Below are 23,173 nucleotides of genomic sequence, written 5' to 3' on the forward strand. Positions count from 1 at the left end.
TCTCATTTAAGACATGCATATTTTTTCTTTTTTAAAAAATTGAAGTATAGTTGATTTACAATGTTGTATTAGTTGCAGGTGTACAGCACATATATAATTCAGTTATTGTGTATATAATCTTTTTCAGATTCTTATCCATTAAAGCTTATTATAAGATATTGAATCTCGTTCCCTGTGCTATACAGGAGGTCCTCATTGTTTATATTTTTTAATTTTTAATTGAGATATAATTGACGTATGATGTATTAGTTTCAGGTGTACAAAGTAAAGATTCGATATTTGTATGAATTATGAAATGATCACTACAATAAGTCTAGTGAACATCCATCACCACACACAGTTACAGTGTTTTCTCTTGTAATAAGAACTTTTAAGATCTAGTCTCTTAGCACCTTTCAAATACACAATACAGTATTATTAGCTGTAGTCACCATGCTGTACATTGCATCCCAAGACATTTATTGTATAACTGGATGTTTGTATCTTTTCACCATCTTCATCCACTTCGTCCACCCCCACCCCGCATACTAGGTCTTTATGTTGATTCTAAAAATGGAGAAACCAGAAGACTTTACTGTGATTCTGTACAGAGTGTTCACTGCTGAACCTAACATTATGGCTGAACTCAAAGAGATAGAAAGGTAGCCCTGGGTCAATCACCTGGGCCACACAAAGGAAAATACAACAAGCATCACAGTTTCTACAGTCCATCCATTGTTTAAAATTATGGGACCTTTGGGCTTCTCTGGTGGCGCAGTGGTTGAGAGTCCGCCTACTGATGCAGGGGACACGGGTCCATGCCCCGGTCTGGGAAGATCCCACATGCCGCGGAGCGGCTGGGCCCGTGAGCCATGGCCGCTGATCCTGCGCGTCCGGAGCCTGTGCTCTGTAACGAGAGAGGCCACAGCAGTGAGAGGCCCGCGTACCGCAAAAAAACAAAACAAAACAAAAATAAATAAATAAAATAAAATTATGGGACCTTTGAGTTTCCTTCATATTTGGACCATGACTTATTTGAATAGCTAGATGTTTGCTTTCCCTTGCATTTCCAAATTGATTCTCTTTTTTCTTCATAGCATATGCCTCACATCATCAAGACGATCTATTCTTTTAATTATTACTGTCCACTGAGTGCAATTCCCTTTCTTCTTGTAGAATCTTTCAAAGCCTCGTGTTTCTCCGGATGCTCTCAAAGTTTGCTGTGCAGCTGACCACATCAGACACCCCTGCAGTGTGTTCTCAGACAGGTTCATTTCTTCCCACACTCCATGTCTTCCTCTCTCTCAGATTTCTTTTTCATTTTGCTGCAGTAGATCTTCAAGTAATTTTTTTCATGAACATGTGTGGGAAGATAACCATTCTCTGTCTTTACACGTCTGAAAACACTCTGCCACACACCAGGCTCATGGTTGCCATGTGATCCTCCTCCAATTATGATGAACCACTGTCTTCTCTCAGATGTAGTTTGAGGTCTGCTCTTTATCTTCAGTGTTTAGAAATTTCACAGGGACATGTGTTCTATTTCAAACAAATGAGAATGAAATGTACAGAGACAGCAAACTCAAGGACTCATGTGGCCATTCATTCTGCTTGGCTGTCAGAGGCCCCTTTATGATAAAGACCCAAGCCTTTCCCCAGCTCTGTGAAATTTTCTTCTACCGCTTCTTTGAGTATTTCCACCTTCATTTTCTCTCTTTCTCTTCCTCTGGAATTCCTATCAGTTAAGCAAATGTTGGTACCCTTGGGCTGATCCTCCATTTTATCACTTCTGTCTCTCTATCATTTTGCTGTAGGTTTTTGGAAATCACAGCTTTTTCCTTAGCATTTTTTGTGCTATTTTTTTAAATGTAGGCAATCCTATTTTTGATGTCTGAGAAAGCTTTCTTGTTTTCTGATGGTTCCATTTTCATGTCAGCCTGTTTTCATCTCATGAATGCAATATCTGAGGATACAAATTGTATTTTTTTAAGTCCTCTCCTGTTCCCTGAATTATCTCTATTTTCTCCCTGGTCAGCTGTTCCCATTGTTCATTTTGTCCTTTTCTGTTGCAGATCCTTGCTTGCCTATCCCCATTTCAGAGTGAGGGATGGGGCTGAACAATTAGTATAAGGAGCCTATTTTACAAATAGGTTTTTCTCCTCTTTGGGAGGACTGACCAAGAGTTCCCCATTTAGGATGGGGGTGTCTACTGAACAGCTTTTCTTTGCCCTCTGCAGATTGGAGCAGGCTGGTGCGGCACTGGACCTCCCTATGCAGACCCTCCCCTTTTTTTTTTTAACATCTTTATTGGAGTATAATTGCTTTACAATGGTGTGTTAGCTTCTGCTTTATAATAAAATGAATCAGCTATACATATACATACATCCCATATCGCCTCCCTCTTGTGTCTCCCTCCCACCCTCTCTATCCCACCCCTCTAAGTGGTCACAAAGCACAGAGTTGATCTCCCTGTGCTATGCGGCTGCTTCCCACTAGCTATCTATTTTATATTTGGTAGTATATATATGTCAATGCCACTCTCACTTTGTCCCAGCTTACCCTTCCCCCTCCCCATGTCCTCAAGTCTATTCTCTACGTCTGCATCTTTATTCTTGTCCTGCCCCTAGGTTCTTCATAATCTTTTTTTTTTTAGATTCCATATATATGGTTAGCATATGGTATTTGTTTTTCTCATTCTGACTTACTTCACTCTGTATGACAGACTCTAGGTCCATCCACTTCACTACAAATAACTCAATTTTGTTTCTTTTTATGACTGAGTAATATTCCATTGTATATATGTGCCACATCTTTATCCATTCATCTGTCGATGGACACTTAAAGTTGCTTCCATGTCCTGGCTATTGTAAATAGAGCTGCAGTGAACATTGTGGTACATGCTTTTTTTTGAATTATGGTTTTCTCAGGGTATATGCCTAGTAGTGGGATTGCTGGGTCGTATGGTAGTTCTATTTCTAGTTTTTTAAGGAACCTCCATACTGTTCTCCAAATTGGCTGTATCAATTTACATTCCTACCAACAGTGCAAGGACCCGCCCAGTTCTTCAGCAGACATTCTTCCAGGTTCTGCCTGGGGTGAAGCCCAGGAGTAGAGCTGCTCTGCACCCACCCACTGGGGAGGGGGCGTGACGTACGAGAGGGGGTGGGTGGTCTCCTGCTCTGTAGACAGTCCTTTACTAATCACCATGCTTTCTACCCACCATTAACTCTCCCTCTTTGGAAATCTGGTGCCACCTCCCCCATTACCCCCACATTACTCATCCTGGGCTTCAGCTGCCTCACCACAGCTTTAACTACCCAACAGCATTTCCAGAAACATCTCAATGGCTCTGGTCTGCCTCTTCTCCCTGAAATGAATTTTTCTTTTCCATAGTCCTCTGTTTCCTGCTGTCATTTCCATGGGAAGTGAGGGAAAGCAGGAAACACGAGATCAAGACCACAACCTGGAACCAAAAGTCCTTCTTTGTTTCCCTCACAATCAAGTATATGGTCTCTCAGGTCTTCCTTTAATAGTTGAAGTTCTCCATCAACTATGTGCCTATGACTCTGTAGTCTTTCTAGAATTATTTTTTTTAATTAATTAATTTTATTTATTTATTTTTGGCTGCGTTGGGTCTTCGGTGCTACGCATGGGCTTTCTCTCATTGCGGCGAGCAGGGGTTACTCTTCGTTGTGGTGCGTGGGCTTCTCATTGGGGTGGCTTCTCTTTGATGCGGAGCACGGGTTCTAGGTGTGTGGGCTTCCGTAGTTGTGGCTCACAGGCTCTAGAGCTCAGGCTCAGTAGCTGTGGCACACAGGCTTAGTTGCTCCCACGGCATGTGGGATCTTCCCGGACCAGGGCTCGAACCCGTGTCCCCTGCATTGGCAGGCGGGTTCTTAACCACTGCACCACCAGGGAAGCCCTGACCCCTTCACAATTGTCTTCTCTGGTCTTCATCAGCTGCCACAGACACTTCTCTTTGGCGCTTTAAGCTTACCTCTCAGCACCCTTTCCTTTGGGCAAAAACACACTCAGTCAAAACTTGAGCCACTTTAAGTACATGAGTGAACTTCATCAAGCATTTAAGTAACAGATGGTCACGAAATCAGGAGCTTCTCCATCAGACAGCCAGGCCTGCAACAGCTGAGTGTGTGTGCGTGTGTGTAGTCACAAGTATGTGTGCCTGCGTGCATGTCTGTGCATGGGTGCTCATGTTTGCACGAGTGCGTGTGCATGTGTATCTGTGTGTGCACCTGTGTGTGCATGTGCACCTGTATGTAGGTACATGTGTACCTGTGTGTGCATGTGTGTGCGAGCGTGTGCACGCAGACGGGAGGGGCGGTCCGTGCACTTGTCCTGGGACATGGGTTGGCTTTAATCCCTTTCCCAACTCTGCCTGCTATGGACTGCAGCCCCTGGGAAGTCTGGCCCCCCCAACGGATAGCAAGGCCATGGAGAAGGAGAAGAAGCCACCCACAGCGACCACCAAGGGGGGCAGAGGAAAAGGAAAAGGCAAGAAGAAAGGGAAGGTGAAAGAGGAGGTGGAGGAAGAAACTGACCCCCGGAAGCTCGAGCTGCTGAACTGGGTACGTGGGACATGTCTGCTCCCGTTTCCCAGGCTCCTGGGGACCTCGGAGCCAGTCACCCTCCTCCAGGGAAGGGGGCAGTTCTTACTGCCTCTGCCCCAGCCCCACCCGGGGCCCCGAGCCCAGGAGGCAGTGATGAAGCATTGATGGGACAGTGTCAATATTTCAAATGGCTGGCAGGATGTCACAAATGCCAGAGGGTCCTGCTTTGGGGGAGAATGAAGTCACTCACAGGGGAGGCCCGGGCCACCTTGCCCACCAGTGCCTCTCTCCGCCTGAAGACATGTGGATGTTTGTTGCGTGGAAACACGGGAAACAAATCAACCATGAATAAATGCAGCTCAGGGACAAAAGATGGAGCCTGTGATAGGGATGCATGGGTAACTGCAGTTGCCTGGGCTGGGAGGCTGAGACACGTAGCACCTGTGGTTCTGGCCTTGCTGCTGTCAGGACACAGCAAGACAGGGTGCTGGGCCTCTGTGGTGCCCTGTGACTGGCATCATTGCGGTCACTCACCCCGGTGGCCCACAGCATGCCCGCAGGGGGTAGTTCTCAGTCAAACAAATTCTCTCCAGCAAAACCTCACATTACATTGAGCGCTGCAGGTTCGACCATTGTTGAAGGGTAGAGACATAAATGATAACTAATAGTAGATAAAATGTTACAGTCTACCACCTCAAAAAAACATTGTATATGGAGATCCGAGCTTGGAGACTCAAGCACTGATTGCAGTTTTATTTTGAATTTCCTTCTCATGTTTACATTACAAGAAAAGCTAATCAACTCTATTTTAATTTTTTTAAAAAACCTGATAACTAGAGAGCAACACCAGTTTGGCTGTCATTTTGAACATTTTTCACTTTGTATTAAATGTATCCTTCTGTGATGCTTTGATAGGACACCTAGGGACAAACTGAGAAGGAAGGAAGGGGGCAATGGGGCGTGTTTACTCAGGACCAAAAGTAAAGAGAGCCTTGTTCAGGATGCTCTGGGCCTGGGGGCCTGAAGAGCCTTTCTGAGAGCTTCCAGGGTCCCCTGTCCAGTGTCCCTGTCCCTCCTGAGGCACTGATGCCCCTCTCTTGGGCTCGCACAGGTGAACGCTCTGGAGCAGGCCATGTTGGACGCACTGGTCTTAGACCGAGTGGACTTCGTGAAGCTCCTGATTGAAAACGGAGTCAACATGCAGCATTTTCTCACCATCCCGAGGCTGGAAGAGCTTTATAACACCGTGAGTGGTCCAGAAGGGGGGAGGGCGGAGGGGAGCTAGCCCTGGGGATGCAAGAATGCACTTGGAGGAGCATCCCCATCAGAACATGGCTTCAGCGGGAGGCCCATCATTTAAGGACGACTGCTCTCACCTGACACGTGGGCTCAGTGGATGGTCCCCTCTTCACCCACCTCCACCAGGCTAGCCAGCACCCCCGTCTGTAACATTAACTCAGGGGTGGTGCACGAGGACAAGTTTATACAAAGAAAGAATCCAGCCCCCGGGGTCATTAGCAGAGTGAAAAGATCCCGGGGTGAGCAGTCGTTTGTTTCTGGGGACTCCCACTTTTTATGAGGCTTTGGTGAAAAATGGAAAACTGAGTTTGCACAGCAAGGAGCTCCTGATATTAGAATGAAAGTGTTAGGATGAAAACCTCTTGGCTTGTATTATTACCACGTGAATTTTGAGAATGTACCTTTCCTTCCCCATTCTAAAATTTTAAGCAGCAGAAGTGGTCCTGGGTGGTTGCTTGCTAAAACTTGATGAACTGTTAAGAAAATAGAGTACATCCTAAGATGCTCTTTAAAATAATGCAATAAAAGGCATTTAACATATTTTTGAACATGTGGGATACTTCTTACCCATGACCAGTCCTAGTCCTGTCTTGTAAAAGACACAGGACTTCATTAATTCTATAAAGTAGAGTTGGATTTTACTCCAAAAGTTGAACAGAAAAACATATTGAATATGGCTGAATGTTTCTCTTTCAGAGACTGGGTCCACCAAACACACTTCATTTGCTGGTGAGGGATGTAAAAAAGGTCAGTCTCCTCTTTCATAGTCCTTTACCTGTTGACGTCTTTTAATGAGACATTTTTTTTTAACATCTTTATTGGAGTATAATTGCTTTACAATGGAGTGTTAGTTTCTGCTGTATAACAAAGTGAATCAGTTATACATATACATATGTTCCCATATCTCTTCCCTCTTGCATCTCCCTCCCTCCCACACTCCCTATCCCACCCCTCTAGGTGGTCACAAAGTACCGAGCTGATCTCCCTGTGCTATGCGGCTGCTTCCCACTAGCTATCTATTTTACATTTGGTAGTTTATATATGTCCATGCCACTCTCTCGCTTTGTCCCAGCTTACACTCCCCCCTCCCCATGTCCTCAAGTCCATTCTCTAGTAGGTCTGTCTGTGTCTTAATGAGACATTTTTTAAAGCAATTTTTAAAATTTCCAAATGTGTTGTCATCTTATTGGAGGCATAAGAAGTCATGAATTCTTCTCTCCATGAAAAGAGTTTACTTTTAAAAAATGTCATCTTCTTTAAATGAAATGTTCATCCCACACACAATGGACTCACGCTGCATGACTGTTTGACAGTGGGTTGGCCCCATCACCAAGGCAGGAGCGCCAGCCAAGGGGTGGGCTCCTCACTGCTGCCCAGAGCCCCCACGCTCTGCGTGTTTCAGATCTTCCCCTCACCCCTTCACTGTGCCTCTTTCCAGAAGTCCTAGCAGGATGGGCCTCCTGTCATTCTGTGTGTCCTGTGCAGCAGTTCTTGGCTGTTTCTGTTTCCTCCTTAGTAAGTGATAGATGCTTTCCCCCATCCCCAGCGCTGCTAATGCCTTAGAGTCTGCCTTCTTATAGGATCCCATCCACTCCCTGTTCTGTCCTGGTGTTTCTTGGGTCCTATCACCACAGGCTGGAGGGTCAGACCAGGTTAACGCAGCACAATTCATTCGGCCAGAATGCAGTCCCTGGCATGCAGAGCGCAGGACGTGTACTCACGTTCTGAGCAGGAGGAAGTAATGCAAAGGAGAGAAGAGGGCCTTCAGCCAGAGTCCCAGATAGGCTGGTCAGACTTCATACAAATATCTAATTCTGCTAATGTGAGAATTTGGCTTTTACTACGCACACTCATTGGATCAGAGCAGAATCGGTGGATCTGGGAACCAAGAGAGACCAGTGAGTGCCCTTGTTTCCCACTTTCCCAGATTTCTTAGATTCAGAAGCACGAACATTCAAAAGCCACAGCTACTCAAGTGTAGACCCAACCATGTCTCACCTAAGTGGCTTCGATCATCCTCCTCCCACCCTCCCCGGACACAGGACGCCCCCACTTAAAAGCCTCCACGTCTCATGAAATTCAAGCTCCTGCTAAGAAACTTGTCCCCACTGGGCCTATCACATACCCATCACGTGTTCTGTCCCAGGGCCATGCCCGTCTCCCCTGCCCGCTCCTACCTCCACGGGAAGCCCTTTCTCACCCTCCCACCTGCCCACCCTAGCAGAGTGGGGGCCTGAACATGCTGCTGCATCGGGACTGAGGGTGGCTTGGCCCTTTTCCCCCAAAACAGCAAGCTCCCCAAGGCAGGGCTGTATCTCCTTATCCCCTCATCTGGAATCCCCGACTTGGTCAAGGATCACGGTAGGGGCTGAACAAACTTGCAATGGCTGAGTGAAGGATTCAGTCCTCATGTACAGGGAGGACATTTGGAAGGTGTAACCTCCATGGGATGGAGCCCAGGTTTCTACCATCATTTCAGCCAGAGAAAATTAACCAAGCAGGAAACAGCACATAGCAAAACATCCTTATAATGGACCGGTCAGTTCTGCCTCCTGGATAAGCCAACTGCCCTCTGGCGTGAATGACCGACTTACAGATGCACGGATGCCCCTCGGCCCTCCTCCCCTCCGCCCACACGCGACCTTTATCTCAACGCAGCCTCTTCCGTTCCGCTGCAGGACTCGGCCCCTTCACCGACTCCCGGGCTCATCAGATAGGTGGCAGTGTTTGTGTTCTTACTGACATCTGAGGGCTCCCCCAGAAAGTCACAGGGCACCATGTGGAGCTTCCCCTAGAAAGTTCCCGGCCCCCCAGGGGTATTCTGTCTGCCCACTGTCTTCCACAGAGTCCTCCTGCCTGTCACGCTGCTCATTCCCTCCTTCTGCAGAAAATCTGGACGCCAGCCCCCCGAAGCTGGCTTCTCCCCTGCAAGCAGCTGTCAAAGCACCTTCTCAACAACATGAATCTGCTCTATGCACCAGCTACACCATCTTTCCTTTATGTATTTTTTCCTTAATCGATATTTTTATTGAAGCATAGTTGATTTACAATGTTGTGTTAATTTCTGCTGTACAGCAAAGTGATTCAGTTATACATTTATATACATGTTTAATATTCTTTTCTATGGAAGCATAGTTTATAATGTTGGGTTAATTCCTGCTGTACAGCAAAGTGATTCAATTATACATATATACATTCTTTATATATATATTATTTTCTTTCCCTTATGTTTAAATGCACATTACAGGCCATTCTGTCCGAGCTCACGGACAAGCCCAGACCTCTCCCCTCCAGCCTCATGGGCTTCTAATTCTTCTCATTGGGGAGTCTAACCCATTTTCTGGAACATGGTTTACCCCCTTATCTCCCGCAATCCTATAGAAACAGACTGAAGATTGTTTAATGCCCCGTTGGTACCACTAACTCTCACTTCGTAGGCAGGAATGACCATGATGCCGAGGTGTTGCTGAAGTCCATGCTGCGGGTCCCTTCTCGCAGGGCCTGAGACACAGCTTCTTTTCTTACAGGGCAACCTTCCACCCGATTACCACATCAGCCTCATAGACATTGGGCTCGTGCTGGAGTACCTCATGGGGGGCGCCTACCGCTGCAACTACACAAGGAAGGGCTTCCGGACCCTTTACAACAACCTGTTTGGACCCAAGAGGGTAGAACTCAGCAAACATGTGGTGTTCTGTGGTTCCCAGAATCACATGTGGTTCCTTGCTAGCCTTTCCAATAACTCAGCCGCTTCAAAGCCGAGCTCATCACCCCATCCCCCAGCACACCTGCCCGTCCTCCCGCAGTGGCTCTTGGTGGGAGGTCTCAGCATGCCTCCAGACGCCCAGGCTTCACCACGCACCTTCCTCCCTCAGCTCGTGGGGCCGCACAGCCCAGCACTTGCCCCTGCCCCATCCTTTGTTCGCAATAGCCTTCTTCCCGGGCTCCCTTGTCTCTGCCCTCTCCCATCCATCCTACCGCTGGACCCGCCCCAGTTCTCCAAAACGAGGGACCCAACAGTGCACTCCCAGCTCAAAAATTCCCGAGGATCCCCAGCGCCTGACGAATCACTGTCAAGCTCATGATCACAGCGTCTAAGGCTCTCCCCAGCCGTCCCCACCCTGTTGTGGGCGACCATGTACCACTGCCAGAATCTAACTCTACTACTGTGTCTGCGGCGTCTTGCCCCATCAAAACCCCACGTGTGCCGCAAGCCCAATTCACGTGTGAGATCTTCCATGAAGCCCTCGCCTCGCCCGCACTCAGAGCTCCGTAGCTCTGTGTCTGCTCTGTGGGTGAACTTCTCTGGTTCTACCTGGGATGCGGGTCCCATGTCTGCACATCTCTCTCCTCAACCTGACCTGGGCTGACAGAAGCAGAGGTTCCATATTAAAGCATTTCCTTTCCTTGAGTTTGTCCTTAATTGTTAACGATACCAAGTGCTTTTAAATCTATTATTATTGCTACTAAAGATATTACTAATGTGCAACCCCCAGTATCATAATATCAGTTATCTGATTCCATTCATTTTTTTCTCCCCTTTCATTATTCAGCCTAAAGCTCTCAAACTTCTGGGAATGGAAGTAAGTAGGACTTGTTTCCAACGGCTTTATGATATTGTGGTCAAGTATATGGAGCCCTCTTCATTTTGTATTTAACATAAAATTGCACAAGTTTGTTTTCCATGAATAAATCCACTACACCACACACCAAAATTTAGTTGGATGATTTAGTCAAATTATATAAAAAAAGATCACAGACATGTTTTAAAAGGTAAAAGCCACCCAATTCATTTTTATCAAAATCAAGAACAAGTCAAGCACATCCATTATTGTTGGCATCATTAACCCCACTGGTTTTTAAAAGTGTTCTGGGGCTTCCCTGGTGGCTCAGTGGTTGAGAGTCTGCCTGCCAATGCAGGGGACACGGGTTCGTGCCCCAGTCCGGGAAGATCCCACATGCCACGGAGCAGCTGGGCCCGTGAGCTGTGGCCGCTGAGCCTGCGTGTCCGGAGCCTGTGCTCTGCAATGGGAGAGGCCACAACAGTGAGAAGCCCACACACCACCAAAAAAAAAAAAAAAAAAAAAAATGTTCTGGAAATTTTACCACGTGAAAAAATAAATAAAGGAAGGATACTTTAAAAAGGGGGAAAATTATTATTGGCAAAAAAATTTGGTTTCTAGAAAACCCAGAAATGTTGACAAAGTTTCCTCACATTGGACAAAAGTATCCAGAAATAACCTGAACAAGAAACCTTAAGAACAAAGCACTAGGACTTCACTGGTGGTGCAGTGGTTAAGAATCCTCCTGCCAATGCAGGGGACATGGGTTTGAGCCCTGGTCCAGGAAGATCCCACATGTCGTGGAGCAACTAAGCCACAACTACTGAGCCTGTGCTCTAGAGCCCACAAGCCACAACTACTGAAGCCCGTGCTTTGCAACAAGAGAAGCCACCACAATGAGAAGCCTGTGCACCTCAATGAAGACCCAATGCAGCCAAACAAATTAATTAATTAATTTTTAAAAAAGCACTAGACATGAAAATATATAAATGAGTGAAAGAAATATCATAACACAGAATATTAAGACTGTCTATTGTAAAGACTCTTCTCAAATTCATGAGTCAAATAGCATCCCAATTTCTGTTTGGATACAGGGTAGGTTTTGATTCTGTGTTCACAGTTGACACCAACCTTCAGCATAACTAGAAGGGTTATGATATGCAGCTTTCCATAAGTCCATGCTCTCTTAGGTTGGTTGCATCATGTTGGCTTTATCTGTTGGGTGAAGGTTTGGTGGAACTCTCCTATAAAATAGCCTGGTCCCAGTCCTGTGTTTTAGGGGCATATTTTTCACTGCCTTTATAATAATTTTCATAACATGAGTTCATTGAGCTTTTCTATTTTCTAGAGTCAGCTTTGGTCCATTATATTTTCCTAGCAAACAATTTACTTCTAGACTTTCAAGTACTTTGGTATAAACCTTTACATAGTATTCTAATTTTTTCAATATCTTTAGTTGTGTGCCATTTCTTGTTCCAGTTTTTTTATATTTATATCTTCTCCCATTTTTTCTTAACCATACTTGCCTTCAGATTTGATTGGTATTTTTGCTTTATTAAGCAACTTTCTTTTTTCTGTTTTCTATTTTATTAATATCTTTTATTTGTATTCATTCCTTCCATATACTTTATATGGAGTTACTGTATTATTTTTATTGACTCAATTTGAAAGTGAAGTTTGCCCATTTGCTTTTTTAAAAAAAAATTATTTTAATTAATTAGTTTAAAGGAATCAATCTATACTGACAGATTGTCAAGGCACTGGGATAGATGGGGGAAGATTATTTGGAAGTGTATGAGAAAGAGGCCCTTCCCAAGGGACTCCAAATTGTACCATATTTATAGTGTTCACATCATTTTTTTTTTTTTTGGCCATGCCATGTGGAATGTGGGATCTTAGTTTCCCAACCAGGGATGGAACCTGTGTCCCCTGAAGTGGGAGCGTGGCATCTTAACCACTGGACTGCCAGAGAAGTCCCTGACTATTTTCAGTCTTTCCTGTGTGCCAATAAATGCATAAGGAGTACAACTTTTTTCTCTGAGCATTGTTTTCATGGTATCCCACAGGTTTGGGTAAGTAGAACTTTCATTGCAATTCATTTCTAAACAGTTTATACATTCCTCATTAATCCACAAGTTATTTATAAGTGTATTTTAAATTTTCCAGATACAGAATTTTGTTATTGTTGCTATCCTACTCTTGTTGATTTTTTATTTTATTCTTTGAGTGTATACTACATGATTTCTGATATCTGGAATTTGTTGATATAGAAAATCTCAAAAGAATTAGGTAATAATGCCAGGTGGAATTTTGTTAATGATTCATGTGTGTTAGAAACAAATGTGTACTCCTGGTTTGTTGGATACAGTACATATATGTCTTTGTCAAATCAAACTTGATAATGTTATTATTCAATTTGCTCCTATCTGTACTAATTTTTTCAAGTTGATTTCTAAGTGAGGGGTGTTTAGAGGCTCTTACTGTGATTGTGGATGGGTCAATTTCTTTTTAACTTCCAGTTCATACCTTTTGTTATTTTATTGGGTTGTTTCTTTTTCTTGTTGCTTTGTGGCAGTTCTTGCATTTTAGGGAAATTAATCCCTTGTTGGTTATATTCTTTCTCTAGCAATCTTAAAATTATTTTAACAGAATTTGCATACAACTAGTATTTTAATAATACAATGTATTATTGAAAAATAGGCTTAAAAGGGTTTCTGTTTTACAGCATTTCATTAGTCCTTAGTGGATTTTTATTTGACTGGATATATTCTTGAAAATAAAGCTATGTTTATTTTTTAATTTCCATAATGTCAATTTTTAACCTATGTAGACCAACCTTCCTAAATGACGGAAACTGTAGTTTTACTGGGACAAATTGGAAAATTTGAACAAAAACACTTTTAAATTTTATTTATTTATTTATTTACTTTTGGCTGTGTTGGGTGTTCGTTGCTGGGCATGGGCTTTCTCTAGTTGAGGCGAGCGGGGCCTACTCTTCGTTGAGGTGTGCGGGTTTCTCATTGCGGTGGCTTCTCTTGTGGAGCATGGGCTCTAGGTGCATGGGCTTCAGTAGTTGTGGCACACAGGCTTAGTTGTTCCACAGCATGTGGGATCTTCCCGGCCCAGGGATCGAACCCGTGTCCCCTGCACTGGCAGGCAGATTCTTAACCACTGTGCCACAGGGAAGTCCCTGAACAAAAACATTTAAATCCAAGGCAAGATATAATAGTTTCAGTTAAAATGTCGGACAACTCATTATAAGGTTATAAAACTTGGGTTAGCATGAACAACATGTGATAGGAATTGGAGAGCCAGTCTCCCCCCTCACCCCCACCCTGCCCAGCCACTCCAGCTGTGTGTATGTGGGCAAATTATTCAGATTTTGGGTCACAACTTCCTCATCTGATGGAATGGAAGACATTCACAACCTCTCAGAGTCAGTATAAGAATAAAAGTAGATCATTGATGAAAGCTGTTTGCAAAAGAGCAAATACCCATTTCTGTTATTCTAGTGGGTACTGAAGCCCTAGCCTGGAATAGTCTGAGCCCCATATATTTCCATGACACTCCCGTGTTTCAACCCCAGTTCTCCCAGTCATGACAGACATTCCTTTAGGGTCCTTCTCTGTTTTCAGAATCATCCCTCATAATCCCTTCAGGAAATGGGAAATGTTGACCGTGTTTCAACCCCAATTCTCCCAGTCATGGGAGACCCTCCTTTTATAGCACATCCATGAAAAGACAAAGCTCATTCAAAATGGAGCACTTGTGGGACCTCCCTGGTGGCGCAGTGGTTAAGAATCCGCCTGCCGGGGTACGTTGTCGCAGGTGGGGCTGGATGGCCGTCTCCTTCGGCTTCCACTGTGGGCTCAGCACGTTACTTGCACCGAAGGCCGAGCAGGCGCCACGGTGGCTCTCAGCTTGCAGACAAAAGACATCAGTCTCTTTCCTTAGTCGACCAGACCTTCCAAACCTGGCTTATAAGAGGCTAAAAGGCAAAAGTCCAGGAATTATCTTCATCCCTGGCTATATTTCTAGTATGAATGGTACAAAAGCATTGGCGATTGAGGAGTTTTGCAAATCTCTAGGTCATGCCTATATAAGGCTTGATTACTCAGGAGTTGGAAATTCAGATGGTAACTTAGAAGAATGCACAGTGGGAAAATGGAGCAAAGATGTTCTTTCTATAATTGATGACTTAGCTGAAGGACCACAGATACTAGTTGGATCTAGCCTCGGTGGATGGCTTATGCTTCATGCTGCAATCTCACGGCCACAAAAGGTTGCTGCTCTTATTGGCATAACAACAGCTGCGGATGGCCTAGTGACACAATTTAATCAGCTTCCTGTTGAGGCAAAAAAGGAAATAGAGATGAAAGGTGTGTGGTCCATGCCATCAAAATACAGTGAAGAAGGAGTTTATCGCATTCAGTACTGTGTCATTAAAGAAGCAGAGCGCCACTGCTTGTTACGTGGTCCTATTTCTGTGAGCTGCCCTATAAGATTGCTCCACGGCAGGAAGGATGACATTGTACCGTGGCATACGTCCATGCAGGTTGCTGACCAAGCAGTCAGCACAGATGTAGATGTCATCCTCCGAAAGAATAGTGATCACCGAATGAAGGAAAAAGCAGACATTCAACTTCTGGCTTACACTATTGATGACTTAATTGATAAGCTTTCAACTGTAGTTAACTAGAATCACAGTTTTAGTTGGAATGTAAAGTAATGGATCCAGAAGATGGAAGAGGGATAACAGATGAAGGACCCTGATACTTAGAAGGTTTTTTTCTCTTATCTCTACCTTGTAAATATCATGTGAGTATTTAATGATGTATTTGCACAGGTGATTCAGATTGTGAAGAAAGTGCCAGCTGCTGTTTGAAAATTTTTCTCCTTCCTTCCATCCTTGACTTTTTTCATTAAAATATTTCCCATTTTTTTATTCAAGAGATGTTTACCTTCTAATGCTTATGTTAACTGTGCCAGCTCTTACTTAGAATTGCTACTAAAACTTGATTTTTTTGTTTTTTGTTTGGTATTGTATATGGAGGTTTGCAAAATTATTTCTGATTTTAAAATGTGGTTTACAAGATATAGGAAAATGTTTATTGAAATAAATCTAAAATGACTAGAGAAATGTCTGAAACATAATAAAGTTCAAAATAAAGCTATTACTTTATATATTAAAAAAAAAAGAATCTGCCTGCCAATGCAGGGGACACGGGTTCGAGCCCTGGGCCAGGAAGATCCCACATGCCGTGGAACAACTAAGCCTGGGCACCACAACCATTGAAGCCTGCGGGCCTAGAGCCCCTGCTCCGCAGCAAGAGAAGCCACTGCAATGAAAAGCCTGCTCACCGCAACAAAGAGTAGCCCCCGCTCACCGCAACTAGAGAAAGCCCACGTGCAGCAACAAAGACCCAACACAGCCAAAAATAAATAAATTAATTAATAATAATTTTAAAAAATGGAACGCTTGCTTCCTTAAACCATTAGTAGGGAAACAAGACATTTTTCTCCATCCCCTTTTACATTTTTCCTATTAATCTCCGGCGGTATCTGGCAAACGAGTGTTGGTACTTGAAGACTCCCCTGAGGAAATAAGCTACAGGCTTTATCTCTCCCATGGGGTGATTTGGATTGAAGTGTTTTCTTTGTTTTAGTTTTGCAGCATCTCTCCAATTTTTAGAGGCTTCTGGGGGGAAAAAAACCTGCCAACCCAGGGGTATAAACTCTTCAAACAGTAGTATGCCTTTTCAGTTCATTTGGTTTTCGATGGTTTACTTCTCATAATAAACATGTGCATCTTTTCAAAAGAATTAGTACACTGGTTGGAAACCGCAGATGTACTTAGAATTCTCTTTATTCCCTTGGAGGGAGAGGTTTCCCTTTTTCCAGTTGTTCTGAAACCCTTTGTTGCATGTTTATGGCAGAACCATGGCAAAGGTGCTTCTCTCCCCTCAGGATGATGAGCCTCCAGCCAAAGGGAAGAAAAAGAAGAAGAAGAAAAAGGAGGAGGAGTTGGACATCGATGTGGACGACCCCGCCGTGAGTCGATTCCAGTACCCCTTCCACGAGCTGATGGTGTGGGCCGTGCTGATGAAGCGCCAAAAAATGGCAGTCTTCCTCTGGCAGCGGGGGGAGGAGAGCATGGCAAAGGCCCTGGTGGCCTGCAAGCTCTACAAGTCGATGGCCCATGAGTCCTCTGAGAGCGAGCTGGTGGACGACATCTCCCAGGACCTGGACAACAACTCAAAGTGAGTGTCCAGAGGGAATTTAAGGACCAGGAGACACTTGTCCTGAGCACTGTCCCTTTGCTGGGAAGGGTGGCAAATGTATCTCTCACTTAAGTACAATTACCTTTAAAGCTTGTTCATCAAGTGCTTTGTCCATTGTGTCAGTATTTTTCCTTCTGTCTCTCTGAGGCATTCTGGACTCTCATTGTTTTTTGTTGACTGCCTTCTGGTGGAAACTATGGAAACCCAATTTTAATCAATATATGTTTTTTGTTGAAATATAGTTGATTTACAATGTTGTGGTAATGCCTGCTGTACAGCAAAGTGACTCAGTTTATACATATACATATATATATATATACACATTTTTTAATAATCTTTTCCATTATGGTTTATCACAGGATATTGAATATAGTTCCCTGTGCTATGCAGTAGGACCTTGTTTATCCATTCTATATGTGAAAGCTTACCCCAACCTCCCTCCCCCTTGGCAACCACCGGTCTGTTCTCTATGTCCATGATTCTGTTTCTGGGAAACACAATTTTAGTGCAAAGACAATGAGACCAGTTTTCATAAGGAAACAACTTAGTGAACCTGTGCCCTTGGACTTGACCTTCACAAGTACCTCTGGATTTCCCCCCCTTAGGTCGGCTACAGGGGGCTGGAGTTGGGTATTTCCCTCCCTCTAGTTCAGTTAGGCTCTGATAAAACACCAATAGGTTGAGCTCTGGTTAGCCAGTTTCCCCCGAGGGCTGGCCTTGTTATGAAGAACAGAGTGCTCTGGGCATAGTTCAGAATGGACCCTTTCCCCTCTCCCAGATGGCAACATGAGAGGATTCTTCCCCCATCTTCTCTGTGAGAACTTGGTGGGGCTCCTGGAGGTAAAACTCACAAAAATGTGGACACTTCTCTAAGTCTGGGCCACCCGGAGCTATTAACTTGCAGACTTGTCCTCACGGGGCCTCCAGAAATTTGTCAATTACAGTTCAGGTTTTCCAACCCGGTGCTGGTTCCCCGGGTTTGTGCTCCATTAAGTTGTGATTCTCAGTATCTGCTTTCTGTCTTTCTAGTTTGGTGGACAGCAATTTGCCCTGTGACCTCAATTCTCTGATGAATCTAGAAAAGTTGTGGATTTTGAGTTTGTTGAGCTTTTTTACTTTTTATTAGGATAGAGTGGCAACTTCCAAGTTCCTTACATGTGGAATCAGAAACCAAAGTCCCGTGCAACTTTACAGACATGTGAACTTGAATTGTACACAGGTCCCTCTGCCAACATGTAATATCTTTGTTTTGTGAAGCACCCTGCTTATCTTTCGGACTGGATTTCTAAAATCACTAGCTGACTTCTAAACATCAGGCGTTCAAGACTCGTACAAATAGGGAGGCGTTCCCCTGCCTCCATCTGTTGGCAAGCCCTGTCCCTCTGCTTCCTAGAGGACCCTCGTGGTGACCCCTTGCAGCCTGTGGGGCCTGAGGCCAGAAGATACTGCAGAGTCTGCGTCTCCATCCCCTGCAAGTAATGCCTCCCTTTTTCATCCTTCCACTCAGAACTGGCATCAAATCTATAAAATGGAGAAAGAAAAGCAAAGAAAGGTGATCCCTATAGGACTGTACCTTAATCACATCGATACCACACAAAAAGTTGAAGGAACAAGAAATGTTCATGACTATCATTAAATCCTCGCATCAGGGTCATGTGGAAAGGGAATACATCTTACGTTCACAAATCACCTGTGTCCCCTTCTCCATCTGCCACTTGGTTCCCATCACTCCCCCTCCCCCACCTCCAGTAATTAGTCCTCCCTGCTCTGGGTCCCCATGGCAACTAGACCTTGTCTCCTTCACAGCACTGAGAGCGCTCTTGTAACCCATGTGTCACTGAAGTATTACACTCATACGGGAGAAGGCATGTGTGCAAAACATGCAACTTGATGACTATTCACAAACACAACACACAACTTTGACCAGCACCCTCAAGAAGCAGGACCCTACCTGTGCCACCAGCCCTCCTGGAGGCCTTTTCAATGTCCACCTCTCCCCTGCACCAAGGATGGCCACTGTTCTGACTTCCAGTCCCACAGGCACTGTTTTCAAACTCTCATTTGCCATCTTTTCCATCTGCATCCCTGTTCCGTGAATGCCTGAGGGAAGGGACTTGGTCTTTGCTCTGTCCCTGGGGCCTGAGGGGCAGACTTGGGATCCACCTAAAGCTCCATCTACAGCAAGAGCAGTCAGCCCCTGACATGGCTAAGCAAGGACTCTGGCCCCTGGCTGTCCCTTCTGGGGACATCCCCTGGAGCTCCCAGAGGACAGGGAGTCAAAGACTCTGTGTCCTGTGGCTCCATGACATCCCCGTGGACACAGCTCTCTAATGAAGAGCATGTGACCACCCTGCTCCCATTTCTGTCTCTACAGAGACTTTGGCCAGCTTGCTGTGGAGCTCTTGGACCAGTCCTACAAGCATGACGAGCAGATCGCCATGAAACTGCTGACCTACGAGCTGAAAAACTGGAGCAACTCAACCTGCCTCAAACTGGCTGTCGCAGCCAAACATCGGGACTTCATCGCCCACACCTGCAGCCAGATGCTACTGACTGACATGTGGATGGGAAGGCTGCGGATGAGGAAAAACCCTGGCCTGAAGGTATGTGTGATGTGGTTGGTAAGCACGGTATAGTGACAAGTGACACCCGTGAGCTCTGACTCCCTGCCTGGCTGAGCTAAGCACTTGCTGTGGTTTATTTCATCCATGACTCTGAACGACCCCAGGAAGTAGACGCCATGGCAATCCTTGTCTTACAGGAGAACCTGAAGCTTCAAGATTAAGGGATAGGATCTGAGCTGCAAGGCATGGGTCTGGCTCCTGAATCCAGGTGGTCTATCGCCAGAGCTTGACCTGCAGCATGACTGGCTTACAGACTTGGAGTCCACCTTAACTAGTCATGCATCCCTGGACCAGCCACCTGCCACTAAAGCAGACACCTGAGCTCTATTTCTATAGATGCCCTTATAACTCTGAAATTGTCTGATATCGTTTTGTTTTACTTTTTTAAAAAATTTACTGAAATATAATTGATTTACAAGGTTGTGTTAGTTTCAGGTGTACAGCAAAGTGATTCAGTTATACATACATATATATATATATATATATATATATATATATATATATATTCTTTTTTTTTACATTCCCTTCCATTATAGGTTATCACAAGATATTGAGTAGAGTTCCCTGTGCTATACAGGAGGTCCTTGTTGGTTATCTATTTTATATATAGTAGTTTGTGCCTGTTAATCCCAAATTCTTAATTTATCCCTCCCCCTCTTCCCCTTTGGTGGCCACAAGTTTGTTTTCTATGTCTGTGAGTCTATTTCTGTTTTATAAATAAGTTCATTTGTATCCTTTCTTTAGATTCCACATATAAGCAATATCATATGATATTTGTCTCTCTCTGTCTGACTTACTTCACTTAGTATGATAATCTCTAGGTCCATCCATGTTGCTGTAAATGGCATTATTTCATCCTTTTTTATGGCTGAATAATATTCCACTGTGTATATACACCACATCTCCTTTATCCATTCATCTGTCAATGGACACTTAGGTGGCTGTCTGATATCATTTTAATTGGCAATGTTTTCATTCTATAGGGTTTATGAGAGAATATGAAGCTATGAAAGTGTTTGAAAAGGATTTAGGGGATAGAAAATTGTACTGAGACCAAATCCCAGCTCTGCTGTTTACTACTGTTAATGACTAGGTTATCTTAAGGAGAGATTTTAATTTTCAGATAACCTACTCTGTGATGGCAGTATTATACTGAGCTCATGGGATTGCTATGAAGATAAAGAAAAGACCATATATGTTATCCTGGGTATCAGGGTTCGGACATACAGAAGGCACTTCGTTTCTTAAAAATATGTTGGAAACCATTCTCAGAGCTTTCTGAGATGCTTTTCCTGGGTTACAATCCTCAAATTTGGCTTGAATAAAAATTTCCATTTCTTTCTTAAAAAACAAAATATAAATGTCATGCCTAATTGCCCAATTATACACAATGCACTAAGCTGATATTATACATAAGTTTGGATATTAATAAATAGTTTTCAGAATATCAAGAATAATGAGAAGATCCTGAATATTTTTTTTTTAAAGAGCAGGTTTCCTACAAAGGGATGAACATCAGGTTGGCATCAGACTTTCCGTTAATAATACTGAAACCTAGAAGGCACTGAAACAAGGCCTTCATAGTTCTGAGAGGATTTGGAACCTGGATTTTTTTTTTTTTTACCCAGTCCAGCTATTTTAAACATGAGGATAGGATATCTATTTAAGATAGACAAAGATTCAAGTTATATACTTTCTACTTACTCCTTCAGAAAAAGTACTTCAGCAGGTATTCCACTGAAAGAAGCATTCAAAATTACAAGAACACAGGGGATGTGGAATGCAAGAAACAAGCCCCAGTTTTTAAAAATCCACATATGAGAAAGCAGTTGGATGAAATGAGTGCAAAGAGTCAGTAATATGCAAGAAGAAAGTACACAGAAGAATAGAAATGATTCCAACAAATAGATGCAGTGACTAAGATGCTATAAAGTATCAGGGGTATGGGTTAGGGAAACAAAAAGAGTTCATAATCATTAATGAGAAAATAGAAGTAGAATCAAATACCAGGGAAAACAAAAAAACTGCACACAAAAGTTAAGGCTTGGTTATGATTTAAATTAAAATTTGGTACAATTTTTGAGTGACTGGTAGAAGGTAAAAAAGACCATTTGACCTTTGATACCATGATCAGGTTTCTCTAGTACCACCAAAATTCTACATTAAAATTGCAATCACAGCACGCCATGTGGCTGTACAATAGACAGTATTTTATACCGTAATAAAAATGTAAATGCTTTTTATTGATCTTCAGTATTTTAGAATAATCCAATAGACAGAGTATTGAAGACCTAAATATAAATCCTAAATATAATACAAAGGTTATCAAGTATGAAACTATGAAAGTAAAGGTACAGCTAAGAAAAGTTGGCTGGTGGGAAGGGGAAGAGAGAGGGGTAAACAGCATAATATCCCCATATTGTAAAGTGGGGAATCAGAACTGTCAAGAGTTGTTGAAACAAGAGGTGAAGATTCCAGTTTATTGTGTAAAGTTACAAAGGTAACTTCATAGGAACTGAAAATACTGATGTGGTTGTTAAAAACGGGAGCAGAGGGGGAAGGAGATAAATTAAGATAAAGTCTCATCTGAAACAATAGGATGTCAATAGATATTTAGATGACTAAGATAGATAGTACTTAAATTAACAAAGAAATAGCAACATAAGATAGTGCCTATGTTGCTAAAAATATGAAAGTATCCATAACAGCTAAAACCAGAAATAGAAGCAAGTGTCTCAAACTAGAATTCAAAAATTTCTCTTGAAGACAAATGATATGAAAATATATATTTAAAAAAACACACTGGGAACATGAGTACATCAATCCAGAATAACCAACATCAAGACACACTTTAATAAAGTTATTGGATTTTAATGAAAAAAAATTCTTTGAGTTTCTAGGCAAAAAAAAAAAAAAAAATCAAGTGACTTCTAAGGGAAAAAAATTCAATTATCATCAGACTTTCAATAGCAACCATTTATGTCAGAAAGAAAATGGTGTGTATCATATAAAAATACTCCCAGAGGGCTTCCCTGGTGGCGCAGTGGTTGAGAGTCCGCCTGCTGATGCAGGGGACACGGGTTCGTGCCCCGGTCCAGGAGGATCCCACATGCCACGGAGCGGCTGGGCCCGTGAGCCATGGCCACTGAGCCTGCGCGTCCGGAGCCTGTACTCTGCAACGGGAGAGCCCACAACGGTGAGAGGCCCGCATACAACAACGACAACAACAACAGCAACAACAAAATACTCCCAGAAAGAAAATTGAGGCAAAGATTTTATATCTAGCAAAAGTGATGGTCAAATATAAAGGGTACACATGACATGTTGCCAACAGGCAAGAACTCAGGGAAATATTGTTCCTATGAGCACTTTCTGAAGAATCTGTTAGAGAAAGAATCTCCAACAACCAAAATAACCAGAGAGGCATCAGCAACAGGGCTGATAGCATCAGATACATATTTACTTGTAGTGTTAAAACTAAGTGACAGCTAAGTGGGAGAGAAAATAGTATATAACAGCTATATGTTCTGATAATATAGATATAATAGAACCATTTAAAAATGAGAGGAGGGACTTCCCTGGTGGCACAGTGGTTAAGAATCCACCTGCCAATGCAGTGGACATGGGTTCGATCTCTGGTCTGGGAAGATCCCACATGCCATGGAGCAGCTAAGCCCGTGTGCCACAACTACTGAACCTGCGCTCTAGAGCCCATGAGCCACAACTACTGAGCCTGCACGCCTAGAGCCTGTGCTCTGCAACAAGATAAGCCACAGCAAGGAGAAGCCCACACATCTCAATGAAGAGCAGCCCCTGCTCGTTGCGACTACAGAAAGCCCGTGTGCAGCAGCGAAGACCCA

The 23,173-nt window shown here is 43.6% G+C and overlaps 2 protein-coding genes across 2 annotated transcripts in view; both read left to right on the forward strand.

Moving 5' to 3' along the window:
* Positions 1 to 23,173, forward strand: part of TRPM1 (transient receptor potential cation channel subfamily M member 1) — a 140,755-nt gene that overhangs the window by 88,295 nt on the left and 29,287 nt on the right. The window contains exons 20-26 of the mRNA XM_060096130.1: positions 4,392 to 4,565; positions 5,659 to 5,793; positions 6,543 to 6,593; positions 9,374 to 9,514; positions 10,400 to 10,429; positions 16,376 to 16,668; positions 19,064 to 19,292. Of these exons, the coding sequence (XP_059952113.1) occupies positions 4,392 to 4,565; positions 5,659 to 5,793; positions 6,543 to 6,593; positions 9,374 to 9,514; positions 10,400 to 10,429; positions 16,376 to 16,668; positions 19,064 to 19,292 (1,053 nt within the window). The remainder of the gene's footprint in view (positions 1 to 4,391; positions 4,566 to 5,658; positions 5,794 to 6,542; positions 6,594 to 9,373; positions 9,515 to 10,399; positions 10,430 to 16,375; positions 16,669 to 19,063; positions 19,293 to 23,173) is intronic.
* LOC132488827 (palmitoyl-protein thioesterase ABHD10, mitochondrial-like) lies at positions 14,142 to 15,140 on the forward strand. Its single transcript, XM_060097502.1, has one exon. It carries the CDS (start codon positions 14,142 to 14,144, stop codon positions 15,105 to 15,107), a length of 966 nt encoding a protein of 321 aa, XP_059953485.1. The 3' UTR covers positions 15,108 to 15,140.

This window comes from Mesoplodon densirostris, chromosome 4 (assembly GCF_025265405.1).
Source record: "Mesoplodon densirostris isolate mMesDen1 chromosome 4, mMesDen1 primary haplotype, whole genome shotgun sequence".
Lineage (NCBI taxonomy): Eukaryota > Metazoa > Chordata > Mammalia > Artiodactyla > Ziphiidae > Mesoplodon > Mesoplodon densirostris.